The sequence below is a fragment of the Tyto alba genome, unplaced genomic scaffold (genome assembly GCF_018691265.1).
Source record: "Tyto alba isolate M040663 unplaced genomic scaffold, T.alba_DEE_v4.0 Super-Scaffold_30, whole genome shotgun sequence".
Lineage (NCBI taxonomy): Eukaryota > Metazoa > Chordata > Aves > Strigiformes > Tytonidae > Tyto > Tyto alba.
In genome coordinates, this window is record NW_024881305.1 from 213544 (window position 1) to 229669 (window position 16126).

The 16126-nt window shown below is 55.7% G+C and overlaps 1 protein-coding gene across 1 annotated transcript; it reads left to right on the plus strand.

Annotated features, from left to right (window-relative positions):
* The first annotated feature begins 3991 nt into the window (after positions 1–3991).
* Positions 3992–15822, plus strand: LOC122154082 (syntabulin-like). The gene is given in 11 exon segments (XM_042799929.1): positions 3992–4026; positions 4996–5148; positions 5487–5657; positions 6193–6234; positions 6642–6645; positions 6749–6802; positions 7312–7453; positions 8324–8469; positions 9376–9535; positions 13815–13998; positions 14907–15822. Coding segments are annotated over 11 exon segments (2007 nt in total).
* Positions 15823–16126: the final 304 nt, after the last annotated feature.

Genomic DNA, 16126 nt, shown 5'->3' on the forward strand with positions numbered 1-16126 from the left:
GGCTTTCCCTCCATCAGGACCCACTTCTCTGCCTGTCCTGAGGCTGCAGTGGCTGGGGGCTCTTGTGCCACAGCTCAGCCCCTGGCCCCAGCCAGACGCACAGCCCTGGAGCAAGGAGCCAAAGCCCCACTTTCCTCTAGCAAAGGCATCCACCTCCTATCACCTGCTAAGGCCTCGATTCTCTGCCCCCGCAACACTTTTCCTGTTGCCCCATGCTTACTCACAGGGACCACTTAGTCAAAGCCGGCGGAGGTCACCTCTGCCTCCAGAAGGGTTTCTCTGAGCAGGCCCAGATCTTCCAGGTTTCTCCCGTGCAGAAGCTAAAATCAGGAAAGGAGAGCTGAGGTTCTGCATCCCGGGGGCTGCCAGGGTGAGCTGAGGTGGGATCCTGACCCAGAGGTGGGCAGGCACTGGCCGGGGGGTACCCGCATGCTCACAGCTGCCCCCACTGTCTTTCTGTCCTTCTTCACCTGCTCCTCAGAAGCACAGACCAGGACACTCTGGCAGCACACTGACAGCAGGTTGTGATTTTCCTCCCTGCTCAGAGGTGGCCTCAGCTTGCTGGCCAGAGGAGAAAGGAAGAGAAAACAGAAAGGGGATTTACTAGCCCTCTCCAGAGTGGCTTAAACCACAGCTGGGTTCACCCTAATCGAGGAACCCAAACCCAACACCTCCAGCCCTTCCTCAGCCACAGCCACCCAGCACCAGCACCCAAGGGCCCCACCAGCTCAGCACACAGCTCCAGGAGCTCACATGAAGCCGAGAGACCATAGTACCTCTAGGGAAACCGGTCCGATGGTGCAGCCCAGAACCCCCCACGCGACTGCCCCGGCTACAGGCACTTACCAGCAGCCACCAAGGAGAGGGAGAGAGCTGCCACAGCACAGCAGGGCATCGCCCAGCCTCCTCTCCTCACCCTGAGGCACAATGCAGCGGGACAGCACTGCCTGATGGGCCGGGCCAGGCTCCCGGCTCACATCAGAGAGCTGTGGGAACAAGGTCCATGTTAGAGAAAGTTGCGTCAGTGCTGAGAGGGACTGAAACCAAACGGTGCTCTCCGCTCTCCTCTCCCTGGGGGATCTGGGCACGGGACCCACAGCCAAAACCCAGCCCACCCCACAGTGGCCCCGGGCACACACAGAGGCTTGCAGCAGCCCGGGAGATGAGGCTGAGCAGTGTTGAAAGGCAGTCCTTAGGGTGCCGACGCTCCGGAATGCTCCTGTGGCTTGGCCAAGAAGGAACTTGCTGTGGGAATTGGGCTGCCCCTCGGGCCCGTTCCAAACAGCCAGGGTCAGGCCTCCTGCAGCCCTAAGGATCACAAATCCTGGCGTGCTCCTGGCCTGCAGGAAGGTCCCGGTGGAGGGACGCCCTGCCCTGCCCTACTCTGCCCTGCCCTGACCCACCCTGCCCCGCCCTACCCTGCCCTGCCCTACTCTGCCCTGCCCTGCCCTGCCCTGCCCTGCCCCGCCCTGCCCTGCCCTGCCCCGCCCTGCCCTGCCCTGCCCTACCCTGCCCTGCCCTACTCTGCCCTGCCCTGCCCTGCCCTGCCCTGCCCCGCCCTGTCCCTGCCCTGCCCTGCCCTGCCCTGCCCCGCCCTGTCCCGCCCTGCCCTGCCCTGCCCTACTCTGCCCTGCCCCGCCCTGTCCCGCCCTGCCCCGCCCTGCCCTGCCCTGCCCCGCCCTGCCCCGCCCTACTCTGCCCTGCCCCGCCCTGTCCCGCCCTGCCCTGCCCTACTCTGCCCTGCCCTGCCCTGCCCTACTCTGCCCTGCCCTGCCCCGCCCTGCCCTGCCCTGCCCTGCCCTGCCCCGCCCTACTCTGCCCTGCCCCGCCCTGCCCCGCCCTGCCCTGCCCTGCCCTACTCTGCCCTGCCCAGCCCTGCCCTGCCCTGCCAGCCGGCAGCTCTTTCCCCTCCACGGCAATGACACGTGTGGGCCCCAGGCCAGCGGCAGGACGCAGGCTCCCCTTACCTGGCGGTACACAGCAGTGCTGACGGCAAGAGCCATGCCCTGTGGGACTGGGGTCTGAACTCCCTCCAGCACCTCCAGGACAGAGCTGGGGATTCTACAACAGAATGGGGGAGGAAGAGGAGGCTAAAGCCACCTAAAGGCACTTGGCAAAGGAGAAACCCAGCACCACTGGGATAAGGGGAGACCTTAACACCAGCTCCCAGGGAAAACCCCACACCCCCCAGCACGGGGCTTCTTGTTTGCCCTCCCCTCAGAGCAGCACCAGGAGGGGCTCTTGCCTCTGAACAGAGCCCGGTGTTGACAACTCTGTTTCCTGGCACTTCCCACTCAGCAGACCTCGCCCCTCTCACTGGACAGCACTGGACATGGCCCTGGGCATGAGGGCAAAGCTCTTCCCACACAGCTCAGGGAGGTGGCAGTGCCTCCCTTGCTGAGAAGATGAGCCCTAGGGATTCTTGCCTCCCTCCTGCCCCCCACCCCGGGTTTTTCTTTTCTTGCCCAAAGAGCCTCAGGCCTCTCTGCTCTCCCCGATCCTTCCCTAAGGGCTTCTCAGCTCCTCCTGGCACCGCACAGCTCCCCAGCGCCTCGTGGCACGGGCACAGACCCGCTCCAGCAGCCACGCCGGGCCCTGCGCAACACCTCACCTTGCTGACCCGGGGAGTGTCTCGCACCTCCTGATCTTGGTGCAAGAGCCAGAGGAGCTGCTCCCAGGCACGCTCGCGGTGCTGCTCCTCACGCAGAAGGACCCCCGTCCTGGCGGCCACCGCCCCAAGGACAGCCTGCTTGTCCTGAAGAGGGAAGGAGAGGCTCTGCTTGGAGGGCTGAAGGTCTGCCCAGTGCTCAGCATCCCCTGAACACTGGCCTGCCCTTCCCGCTGGCAGGGGTTTCCCTTTCCCTTCTGCCCCACGGGAGAAGGGCTCACTCAGGAGGAGAGAGAGCTTTTCCCCATGCTGGTGGCCCAGCCCTCCCTGCAGAAAGGCCCCAGGACTCGGCTACTTCCCGTCAGGGAGCCCCCCTCCCCTCACCCCTCTGCTCACACCCCACTGGGCACAGACAGACCCCACCACTGCGGCCCCAGGCATGGAAAGCAGCACGTCCCACCTCTTCCTCCTTGCAGTCCAGCCAATTTACCACCATGTAGCAGGAGATCAGGCAAATGGTTTCGCAGAACTGTGCCACCCTTTGGCGAGGGAAGGGTCATTGCTCCCAGCTGCAGAAGTACGTAGTGACCCCTTTCGACCACTGATCCAGAACTGTACCAGGAGAAAGGAAAAGGGAGCACGTGAAAGTCTGCAGCAGGGATGGTACCTGGCACCCTTGCCCAAGCCTGTTTTAAGGACAGACCCAGGCACGGCAAGGCTCGTGCCAGGACCAGATCTGGATCCGAGGGCAATCTCTCCGCTGGAGGTGTCTGGATTCAAACACCCCACCGTTTCTCTCCTCCTCCCCATCACACCTTCTCCTCCTCAATGGTAGCCCCTCCCCTCCCTTGCCCTTCCATTGCTCTTCCCTTCCTGAGCAGGGATTTTAATCCCAGAGGAAAGCAGGGAAACTGGAGCCACGGGAAGGGACCCGGGAGTTTCTCCATGCAACGCCACCATGTCCTGCCCCCAGAAACCCCCCGATACACACTTGCAGCAGGTTGGGATCACCAAGGCCTGACCATGCTGAGGGCTGACACCCACCATGTTCCCTCTGAGATCACATGGAGGCATCCAAGGCCACCCCAGCCCCTCTTCTGAATAACCGAGGAACATCTCTGCGCCACTCTGTATTTCCCCCAAAACTGGGGGCAGAGGCAGGCTGCTTTGGTGGCCTCGGAAGAGAACCAGCTCCCCTGGGCTGCTCCCTGGGACGCTGCTGCTCCCTTTTCACTTGGCAGCAAATGACAGCACCCCTGCCCCGCTCAGGCCCCGCTCCCCGAGAGAAGAGTCTGGGGCTGCTCCCTGGGAGCTCAGCTTGCTCCAAAGGCAGCAAACGGACTGCGGTAGCTGCCTGCCAGGAGTCCTGAGCAGCTCTCAGGCATGGACACGCCTCCGACGTCAGCAGAATATGTCGGGTAGGTGCCTTCGAGGACACTGGGCCTGTGGCGTGATGCTCGTGCCCTGGGACAGGAGGTCTGTGAGCCAGCCCAAGCAGAGAAATGCACTGTGGCACCAAAGGGGCTGGGCTCTGGGGGAGTCTGACAGCTTTGGTGGGACTGCTGGGCTGACACTGGCGTGCTCACCGGGACCTCAGCTCACCGCTCTTGTGTCTTCCCTAAGCACAGCTGTCAGCGCTTTGCTGCCGAGGATTGCCTGTGCGCAGCCTGGTGGGAGCAGGAAATCCAGGCTGTTACCCATTTTTCTGCAGCGCAGAGTCTCTCCAAGGCTGGCCTGAGCCCTGGGCCCAGTCTGGAGGACCAGGTGGAAGGACTGAACATCACCATGCGCGGAGAGGTGGCGGCAGCAGGAGCCGAGGTGCTGAAGGGCCTTTTGGAAGGCCTTGGCTCAGCTGGCAGGGGCCGGGCACAGAGCGTCTCTCCTGGCTCCTGAGGGGACTCCTGCCCGCAGCTTTCTGCCTTGTTCAGGGCCCTCAGCTTGGAGGGAGCTCCTGTTGTTTGCTGGGAGTGTGGGAAACGCCATTCGAGTAGGAGCAGCTCCTGGTGCCCTGGAGCCCCCCCGCCCGCTGTGTGCCCCCGCCCTGGGCGTGGCCTCCCACGCATCACAAGGGGCACCAGTGGTGTCACGGACACCAGTGTCTCCCGGTGCGGCACTGTGCTGGCGCGGGCAGTGCTGGGGAGAGACGGGCTCTGGCAGGAGCACCCTGGCACGGGGACATCGCTGCCCAGCCTCGGAAGGCCTTGCGGGGCCTGGCTCTTCCCCTTGCTGAGCGCTTCCACAGCCCAAGTGTCTGCCTGGCCGCAGCACGATGGGCCAGCTGCCCTCCTGCTTCTCCCGGTGCGTGCCTGCTCTGTCCCTCTGGCACCGGGCACGGCCTGTTCCCGGCAGAGCCGCGTGCCTCACGCCCGCAACCGTGTCCTTTGCAGGGGCGGCTCTGGTGGCAGCCAGCCGGGTGCCCTCGTGTCCCGACGGCATCCCGAGCTCCTCCGCTGCGACTGTGTGGAGGTGACCTGGCGTGGGAGGACGAGGAGGAGAGACCTCCTGCTTTTCCAAGACGCCCTTGCTTTTGCCAAGCGCAGGTAAGAAGAGAGGATGGCAGTACTCTCTCTTCCCACCTCCTGCCTCCAATGCCAGCCCTCAGGAGACATCTCACAAAGCCCTCTCGGGCTGGCCATTGCTCCAATGGCCCAGAAAGTCCCAGGGAGGATTTCTGGGGAGGGTCGGCCGCTCAGAAACCAGGGCTACAAGGGTCAGGGGGTGTCGCCGGCAAGGATGTTGCCGATTTGGGTGAGCTGTGAAGCTGGGCAGCCCTTCCCAGGGCTCTGTCAGCTGCAGTGGCTCTCCCAAGGAGGATTTCCATGGGTGCCCCCCCCCAGAAGGCAAGCTCACCATCAGCCCCTGCTCTTCCTGGCTGCAGATGTGGCACCAGGTTCTGGCTGCAGCACAGGGTGCGTCTCGGCGAGCTGTGGGTGCTGTGCCAGGAGGAGGCGGCGTGCGGGTGTGCACAAGAAGACGCAGCGTTGGGCCTGGACTGCAGCTGTACCCTCATCCTCGTCTGGCCCACCAGCCTCTGCGGGGTCACTTTTGGGTGAGTCGTGGTGACGTGTCACCCAGGCGTTGGGCTGTCTGGCCCAGTGCTCGCCTTCAGAGCCCAGCTGGCTCCTCAGGTCCACGGCACGGGGCGGGGAGGGAAAGCAGAGGCACCGCTTTGCTTGGGAAGCGTTTTGCAGCTCGGCTTCTTTTCCGAGCTGAGCCTCTCCCCTCTGGAAACAGCCCGTGCACAAGGTGTGCGCTGTCAAAGGGGTGAGGCAAGGCGTGGGCTGAGGCAGGGGCTGTGTGCAGACAGGCGGTCCCGTTTGCTCCCAGGAAAACCCAGGTGCAGTTCTGGCAGAGCTGGGCTGTCGCTCCCCGCTCTGGAGAAGCCCCGTGTCTGCGACAGCGCTCCTCAGCTCAGGGGCATCCCAAAGGCTGCAGAGTTGCAGCATCAAAAGGGACTCCTGGAGAGACGAGGCTGCATCATGAGCAGACCCTCCTTGGCTTTGACTTTGTTCTCCGGAGGGAAAACTGCACAACACCTAGCTGGTGGCAGTGGGGTGTGACACTGGTTCTCCTGTCTCCTGCAGCTCGCAAGAGGTGAAAGAACTCTGGCTGGACGCCATCCTCAGGTAAGCCCTGCTGGAGTAGCAAACCTCTGGTGCCACCGTGGCCGTTGGTGGGATGCTCCAGCTGCAGCTGCAAGGCAGCTCGAGGGTTGGGGCAGAGGTACCCGCACTGCTGGGGCAGCTGCGGGGCAGCACTGCCCGAGTTGCTCAGCCTTGCCTTGGGAAAGTAACGGCAAGTCAAGATCCAGCTGTCTCCACTTGCCCCTTTTGCGCCTGGACTTCTTCTTTGGCTGTTTGGATGCAAATGGTGCTGGACGGGCTGGCAGGGGAGAGGGCAAAGCCAGGCTCAGTGACACAGAGCTCTCCCTTTGTCCATTCCCTGTGCACAGGCAAAGCAGCACAGCCCAGGGAACACGAGTGACCACACTGCCCTCGCTTAATCTCCTTGTGACGGTCTTGGGCCTCTGCAGATCTGTAAGTGTCTAAGTCGTTCCAGCTGGCTCACGGGAGTGACGCTGCTTTCTAGCACAGACCATCAGAGGAGCGTCTCCCACTTGGCCTTTGTTCTCTTGTCTAGCCGGTGACGATGGCTGCCCAGATCATCGAGACTCTGGTTCAGTGCCAGGCAAAAGTAAGCAGTGGCTACCTTTCTCCACCTTGGCATTGTGTATGGGTGGGAGAGGCCTCGGGAGAGGAAGGGCAGCTTTTCTGGGATGGGAAGCCATCAAGACAGAGGCCTCTTTCTCCCTGGTGGGGTTTGGGCAGAAATCTCCAGTGCCGGGGCAGAGAGCACAGACGGGCAGCCCGTGTCCCCTGTGCTCCACGCCAGTGACTGGTGCCCAGCTGTGGCTTTTCTAGACCACACAGCACCCGAGAAGGGTGCTGGGGCAGTGCCCTGTGGGCAGGTCCCGAGGAGCTGGGTGCAGCCCCAGCCTTGGGAGCAAAAACCCCCGTGGGGCACAGAGAACATGACTCCCCCCTCCTCAGGCTCGTGGCCCTGAACTGCAAGTCTGTGGGGCCAAAGGCCATCGTCTTCATTTCCCTGTGGGGAGAAGGATTACCACTTCCACACGGAAAGTAATCTGGGATGGATTCTTTTTCCTGCTGCCTGCCCAGAGTATCCCACATTGCTGTCCTCAGGCTCAAAGGCACCGAGAAGAAGACTGCAATAGAACCCTGGCCAAGCAGCAAGGGAGCCCAAGCAGCAAGAGAACCCAGAAGCAGCTGGAGCCCAAAGCGCCTGAGCCTGAGGACAGCAGAGAGCACGCTGATGTGCAGACAGGTAGAATGCTGTAAAGCTTTGAATTTCAGGTCCAACTCAAAGCACGTGGGTCCAGATGAACCTGGAAAAGGCGATTCATGGGGCATTTGGGAGCGTCCCCTTGGGTTGCGGTTCTCTAACCGTTGCCCTTGTAACATCCTGGAATTCACCGCTTCGAACCTTAACACACGGGGTGAATTAGGGTGACCTTTCCCAGAGGTTAGATGACCTTTCTTCAGTTTCAGTGCACCTCCTGGCACACAGGCCAGGGCTTCTTGCTTTGCTCTTTCCAGATGCTCCTCAGACGTGGCCTGAGGTTTGTGAACAGTGCCACTGCCGGCGCCCTGCCAAGCCTGCTGCACTGCTGCCCGGCGGCCCCCAGGCTTTTCTCCATTGGCACTGGGTTTCTCCCAGAACGAGGTGGTCTGCGCTGAAAGTTTTGGTCTCTTACGGCCTGACTGATGCACGTTGTCTCGTGGCCTCTGTAGCGCATCTTTTCTGAGCAAGGTCTCTCAGCTCTCCCGTAGGAGACAGGTCCGGTTCAGACCAAGTGCCCACATTTCAGGTGTGCTCTCACCTCCAGGGCTCTTCTGGCCGAGGTAGGAAGAGAACGTGCATGTTCTTCATGGTGAGAGCCGGAGCTCTGGACTGTGATGACCGACATCTGCTGAGTGACAGTGCTGCCGGGACCCTTCCCGAGGGGGGCAGCAGACGGCATCAGAGGGTCGCTCCTCACTTGGGGTGCAGGGTTTTGCCAGTTTCCTTCAGAGGAATCATTTTGCAGCACATTCTTGGCATGTAATTTGGCCTGCGGAATCAACAGGCAGAGTCGTGGCTGTTAAAGCTCATCTGACCCCAACACGTGTCATTCCTTATGCCTTTGCTTTCCAGAGCTGTGTTCAGATGAGCCTGGGGACCACGGAATAGAGGCGGATGTGGTAGGTCAGGCAGACGTGCCCCTTGAGCGACCACCCTCGTTGCTCTGCGGCCTGGCAGAGGGCGGAGGAGCCATGGCCAGGGCAGCCGACAAAGGAGAGGTATGAGGCAAAGCTGGGCTCACAAACCCTGTAGCAAAACAGCCCCTATCTGCAGTCAGTTTCTGTGGCAGAACCGAGGCAGCAGACTGCTTTCTTGGAAGCAGTCTTGCTCTGGTGACTTTGCCTCCTTAGATGGCTCATCAAGAAGGCAAGCCTGAGAGCAATTTTTTTCTGTACCTCGTACAGTTGTAAGTCAAGCACTTATCTTAGCTGTGTTCCTGATGATAATGCCCTAAACGAATACTCGCAAGGCTCTGAAATTCCAAAATGTATCCTTCTACCTTAAAAGCTAAGTAGTAGCGCACCTGCACCCGTGATTTCCAAGCTCTCAATATGAGTAATTCCCAATCAGGAGTAAGCAGAAAAGGAAAGCCTTTATTATTCATTCTTACTCAACCTTACACATGTGTTTTGTCAGTCTTGCCTTCTAAGGATATAGTCAGATTTCCCGTTTGTTATAACAAACAGGGTAGAAAAACACCCACGAATGCTGGAAAGTGCAGAAAATCCTGGACCACCTTCCACTTGCCCCACGGCTAACTGCCATCTCTGTTTGCCACGCCAGTAAAGCCACGTGTCTGGAGATCAGGGCACACTAAAGCAGCAGGAAAGGCTTAGTCTGGCCACTCTCCAGACGCTTGCCAGGCTTACCAAAAATAAAACCAGTACACCAAGGAAGAAGTTCCCATCTAGCCCACAGGGGTTTTCCTACTGCACAGGTGCCATGCGAGCCTGCTTTCCAGCACTTTCTCCTGTGAACACTTTTTGCAGAAATAGAGGCTGGAGGGACCAGGTGCTGCATATACTGATGTCCTCAGTCATTATGTTGTTTGCCGAGTTGTTCCTCCAGATCAGAGAAGTGACAGCTAAAGCCTGCATGTTTCACAGGCGGCGTTGTCTCGGCAGGAACCTCGCGAACGCCAGCAGACAGAACCGCTGCAGGCATGGGAGGAGACCTGTGAGAAGTCGGCAGCTCGGGCGTTTGCTCAGCAGGTCTTTGCTGAGCCCGACCTGGTCTTGAACAACCTTTGTGAGAGCAACCGTTCTAATGACCCCATTGAGAGAGGTTTGTATTATTTTTTTTTTCTCTTTTTCACATGTGAATGTAGCAATGTAACAGGCAGAATAGCTGTAAAACGGACTTGCCAGTCCTGTTCTGTAGTGTTATGTGTGACAAGGAGAAAGTGTTGGTTGCAGATCTTGGGTAGGGTCTTCTGATGGAAGTGGGAGCTGTGGGGAACTCAGGCCTGTTTGGATTCCAGCACGTAGCAGGGAGTAATGAAGACAGGCAGGCATCCCACCTCCTGCAGAGGGCCATGAGAAGAAGCTGGGAGGATGGGAACCCCGTCTCCTCGTCCGGTCCTTACTGCTGGATGCTGTGCGTGTCCCAGGTGGTGTGATGGGGAGGGGATGTGCAGCCTCCTCCCAGTTCAAAGCTCAATGTGGCCCTGCAGATCCTAGCTGGATCCTTTCCCCAGTAAAGCAGGCAGCAGAAGGGAGCTTTCCTCGGGCTGCTCCTGTGTGGACCCTGATATCTCTGGTGCGGTGTGAAACACCCACCCTGGTCTTAGAGAGGAGCCAGGCACCGAGCTGTCGGGTGCTTTTCAAGCCGACCTGCTTCTCGGCATGCCCAGGCACATCCTCAGCTTCTTCCACTGACTTTAGACCTCATGGTCGTGGAGAGAATGAGACAGGGGCAGAGGGAGAATACAAAAACAATCTCGCAGGAACAACCTCATATTAAATAGAATAGGAGCAGCATTAATGCTTCCTGGAAACACACTGCTTATGCTGTTAAAGATGGGAAGTAGAGACGTAGCTGTGAGTAAAAGGTTTCTAGGATAAATTAATCTCAGTCTCTTAAACATGCGGGTCCTTCCAACAGTGAGCATTACAACTGAATTCTCTCCACTTTTTCAGCTGTTTCTAATGGCTTTACTGGGTGTTTTTACACAGTCAGGCCCTCTCTCTCCCCCCGGGCTCTCTAAATAAAGCCATCTACAGAGACAGTGTTCCAGTTATTCCTCTAGTTGCTGCAGCAGAGTGGTGACCATACATGTTCATATTTTGGTCTCTTTCTCACGTGACAGGATGTTTTTGAAGGCAAGGAAGCTCAGCAAATTTAGGTGCTTTACGTTTTGAGCACAAGCTGTCTCTGTCAGCACTGTTTTACTCACAGCTGTGTTTCACTGTGTGACTATATGCAAAACCCAGCATCAGGACTGATAGATGTATGTATATACATAACAAGGTCATGTTTATGCAGTAAGAAGAGAGGCAAGTTAAGTTCCATGGTATCTAGACTTTGGCAGCTATGAAATAGTGCTGAAGTTGCAAATACAAACGAGTTACACAAAAAGACTAAACTTTCATAAGCTCATCTACATCCTGAGTTGTAGGAATCCTGTTCATGTGGTCAGCTGGCAGTGTTCCTGTCACAGATATTCCTTGACCTTTTTCCTTTCTCCCATACTGTAATCTTACCATTTAGAAAGCCAATGGACAATAAAATGCACACAGGCAGGTTTGAGCTTTATTCTTATAGGAGGAAAAATCTTCAACAGTCTAGTACAAGCAAAATGTTAATAGCAAGGCCAGGAGACCATCCAAAAAGGTATCCGACCACCTGACATGGCCAGAAATAGCAGACTGGGATGCCATACACCAGGCATCCATGTGGGGCTATTGTGTGGCCCTGTGTAAGGAATGTATATGCTGTCTCAACACACATGTCGTGATGTTTCAGTGCTTGCATCCTGTCCCAGTAGAGCAAATATACCTAATCTGCTCTACCCATCAGCACTCTGAATGCAGTGGGATATATGGACACTGTACTGTGTCATTATCCTTGCACACAGTGCAAAGAGCAGAGTTAAACGCGGGCCACTTCCACACCCAAACGTGGGTGCAATGGCTGCACCGCACGGGTGGGACAAAAGAATGTGTTTCTTGAGAAATGCTAACCTCTTTCATGGTTAACGCTGCTTCGGTGGGCTCTTCTGGGGCTTAAACGTGTGAGCTTTTGCAATCACGTTGTCCCAGCGACAAAACCAGTCAACAGGCATCCCTAGGGAGCTGTCAGCCGGGAGAGCGGCGTTAGGAGAGGTGAGAGGCCGTGTTCGGTCCTGCCCGCACTGCTGCTAGGCACGGAGTTTCACCGCTTTGGTAGGGTGTTTCTAAGACAGAAGTCCCAATTACCCAGGAGAATCTGTTGCAATTAATATTTTATGGATAGATGCCATGATGTTTTTCTTAGGGATGTTTACCAAATGGGAGAAAATATTTTTCAAGCTCTCCTAGTACCAGTGCTGTTGAGCTCTGCTCTACGCAGAGCTGGCTTGAGCATAAGTAGCACACTTGGAACCGATACTGGCAGTGACCCCTTTAATTTTTAAAATGTTCTTGAAGAGCCTGTAAATAGCCACATGCCTAATTTTAAGCAAAAGTAGTCTCCTGTGCTCAGAGTTAAGCTTGTGTGTGGCTGTTTTCAGAATTGGGGCCAGACAGGTTAATTTATGCTTTGCAGACACATCACTGGGTCTCAGATGCAGTTCACGCTCTCAGAAAGCTCAGCCTTTGGGGTGGTTCCATTTTCAGGCTCTGCTCACTCTTACCAGCCGTGCCTAGCTCGGCAGCCCTTCCCAGCACTACGCTGCAAGCCAGGCGGCTCAATTATTAAGGCTCGTTTCCTCAAAAAGCTTTTGATAGCGACATCTGGTTATGATGTGTTCTACTTAACCAGAGACGACTCTTGGCTAGGGCTCCTCTTCTCTGTGCCACAGCCAGGACGTGGCTTTGGAAAGCTGCTGGCATCTTTAACGGGGTGGAATGATATGGGGGCCTGAACACCAGAGGTATGAAATCTGTATGATGTGTTTACCCATTCGGGTCTTGCTTGGAAAATTAGATTTGGGAGGACCGTGATACCAAGAGAGCATTTAGTATCTTAGTCTCTTAGATGGGAGCATTTTGTTTATCAGGAAAAGACCGTGGAAACTTCAGACATTGTGTCCCACGGTCATTTTGGTTCCCCAAGGAGGAGGGTCACTGACAGCTGCATCTGTAGGAATTATATAAATACTCTGTGACACGAAGAGGCTTTGCTGCTTTCCCTCCCTTCCCTTGCAGACTTGCAGGTGGCTCTGATTTGGTTCCAGCTGTGGCTACTTGGGTCTGATCATCAGGGGTGTTGTACTGGCATGGAGTTGATTAGCGGTGGCGAAACTGGGCCCCTGGGATTACCCTTTGCAAGAGCTGGGCTGTGCATTTCAGCACTCAGCTCGGGCCGAGGAATATCTGGGCTGGGCTGAACGAGAGGCACAGAGAAGCAGGGGCTGATCCCAACGCTGGCACATGGGGAGGCTGGGAAAGTGTTGGGTTAAATCCGAACAGGGCTGATCCTCAGACCGCTTGCTAAGAGCTGCCAGAAGGTGAGGGTGGTTGGTGGATGTCTCACCGTCTTTAAGGCTGTGAAGACACGGGTCCCGGCTATGGAGGGGTGCAAGACATCCCCACCGAGTCCTAACATGGCTTCTGTAGCATCAGGGGTTCGTGTCCAGATGTTTCTCCTGCTCCTCTGGAAGTGCCAGTTCTGAAGCCATGTTGAAAATCCAGTGCTTGCCCTTAGGGATGGTTGAAAATTCATGCAAGTTCTAAAGTTCACCCAGCACGCACAAAGGGAGAATGCTTGTGATTTGCTGTTATTTTGAAAACAGTCTTTGTGTTCTACTTTCCATCATGTTTCCAATCTTCCCTTTTCCTTTCCAGGGAGTGAAGCCAATTTCATCTCTCCAAGCAGCACAGGCACTATTTCAGCACATGAAGTCCCCATGTCTGCTGCTGGAAGCAAAAGATCTTTCTCTCTCGAGTAAGCACAGCAGTTTTTTTCAGGATAGTGCAAGTGTTGCTAGTGCAGAGGTAGACGAGTAAGTCTGGTCTTGCAGCTAATACATACAGCATCAGTATTGTGAGTGTTAAAACAGTTTGGGTAACACTATGCTCTCAGGCAACACTAACACAGATGAGAACTGTGATACGAGAAAGAAACAAAAAAAGAGCTGTATTTGGAGGAAAAAAAAAAAAAAAAAGAAGGTTTTTTAGTTCTAAAAAGTTTTTATTGTAAAAGTATTTTAAAGTTAAATGTCTCATTTGATGGCATGGCACTGAAACCAAGGACAGCAGATAGTAAACTCTGCACGACAGCCACAAACCAGCTGTTTCCTCAAGGATGTTGATTTTCCAGAGGAGCCACTTGTGAGGACACTGGGGAGCCCCAAACGAGTCAAGCTTTGTGTCGGTCTATGGGAAGTCTCTTTTTGGCAGGACTGAAGACCTCTAGGAGTGATGTTCTGTGACGGTTTGGGTTTCTTCCCTTTCCAGGCGATCAGGGAGATACATTTCTTGTGGTGACAACCACAGCATTGAGCCACAAAACCGAGAGCAGTACTTGAGTCATCTGCAGCAGAAAGAAGTTACAGTACAGCATTTGAAAACAAAGCTGAAGGAGTCTGAGAGCAAACTTCAGGAAAGGTATATTTCCCTTCAGAAACCAGAGTTAGAACGATTTACTCAGGAGCATTTTGGGGTGGGAATCCAGGACCTTTCTCCTCATTTTCTGACCATGTAAAGATTTCATGAAGAAATCTGAAATATGATCAGACTGATTAGTTGTTTCAGGTTTCATCGTGATGCTCAGTGCATACGTACCATGCGGCTTAGTTAAGAATACAACTGTGTGTCTCTTTTCCCTTTCTTTGAACTTGCCCAATAGAATATTTTTAAAGAGTAGTTTTTTACCAGGCTGATTTAGCACTGCGACCTTTTCTACATCAAGCGGTTTTTACCTGCAACCATGTATTTGCTCCATCTCCTGTTCCACCTCGCTCAGAGACAGGTGGCTACCAACGTCCCCCTTCTCCCCTAGTGAAAGAAAAGCTCTTACACACACCAGCGTGCCCACTGGTGGTTTTGCCCCTTGGGGACTGAATGGTTCACAACAGCCCTTTGTATGGACGCGAAGCGAAGCAGTGACACACAACCCAGGCGGGCACAGAGCGGGCTCTGCACGGAGCCCCAGGGCCAGAGGCCCAGGGAGCTCTTGGTCCCGCTCGCATCGCCCGACCTCTGCATCTGCGCGGGCTGGATCTCACGTGGGGGCCCCCTCTCCCCACTCCTCGCAGGCCAAGGCAGCAGCCCCTGGCCCCACGCGGGGCTGGGTGGGTGCAAAGCAAGGCGGGGGGCTGCAGCCCCGAGCCGTCCTGTGCCCGAGGCCCGTGTTGGCTCTGGCTGCAGGTGCCGAGCTGCTGGCAGGCACGGGGGACGCATCCGGGCAGCCGCTTCCCATCGCCTCCAGGGCGAGGCAGGAGGCCAGACGGCAAGCGCTGCACTCTTTCACTGACCGTCCACAGCACTGCCACTGCATTTTGCTTTTGCTGCAGGGAAACAGAAATAGAAGAGCTCAAGGCTCATCTGGCATGGATGAAGGAAGACTGGGTTGAGGAAGAGTGTAAGCATATGGAGCTGGAGCTGCACTTCTGGGAAGCGAGAAGGGAAAGTCAGGAACTCCAGCAGGCTGTTGAAAGCATGAGAAACAGCTTGGCTGAGAAAGGCAAAATAATTCAGAAATACTTCACAGCCATAAGCATTGCAAACAAGAAACTGGAAGCTTTGCTGCAGGGCCTGGGGATGGCTCAGAAGAGCTCTGTGAGAGATGAGCAGTGCCTGGAGTCCATGTGAGACTCAGAGGGGAAGCCGTTAGCGTTGTGTGCCACGATGCCAGGCAGCCTCACCACGGAGGACCAAGCTCTGGAGGAGGTGGCAGACAGTGGGCTGCTTCTTAATGAGGACACCGCTAACGGGACTGACTCATCTGAAGAGCATTTGACCGCCACAACTTCTGGGTCGAGCGATCCAGCTCCCTCCAGTTCTGCTGTGTATCAAGAGATGCTTGAAAATGTTCTGGATGAAAAAACAACTTCTTCTCGGGAGGAGGAGAAAATCAGCAAGGTGATGGTGGCACAGGCCATCCCAACTGACCTGGTGCCATGGAGCCTAGATGCGGAGTAGCTCATTCAGAACATCTTCAGAGCTCGAGATGCCTGCCCTCTAATCCCACCTGCTTCACTGAAGGAATTGGGTGAAATTTCTCTTGGAAGCGTCCGTGATTCTGCTACCCTAGTGGACTTAACTCCAAGTGATCCAAACTCTGCCGTCCTCTTGTCTCCTATGGAGTCTCCATGCAGGAAGGTGGAGCATAAAGTTAATAAAAACCGTTATGTGAAAGAACTTGATTTTGCAGAACCTCATCATGCTGAAGCCTTTGGCTATGTCAATACCCTCTCTCAGACAGCTTGAGTATTTCACTAGTCTTGTGCGTATACAGGGATTGTAACCGAAAATGTACATTGCTGGGAGTCTTGAAACATCTTACAACAATAAGTACAGGCGTGGATATGCTCTGAATATTAAGACCTGCCTCATCCTTGTGACGCCCAGGTTCTTAATTACTTGTGCTGGCCACAAAGATCCAGGACGGTTCCTTAAGCATTGTATTAAGTGAGGGAAGGGAAACCTAACAGACAAGTTGTCTCTGTCTCTCTCTCTTTCTCTCTTCTCCTTTCTTTAACAAATTGTAACTAGCTCCAAGTAAGCATGGGAC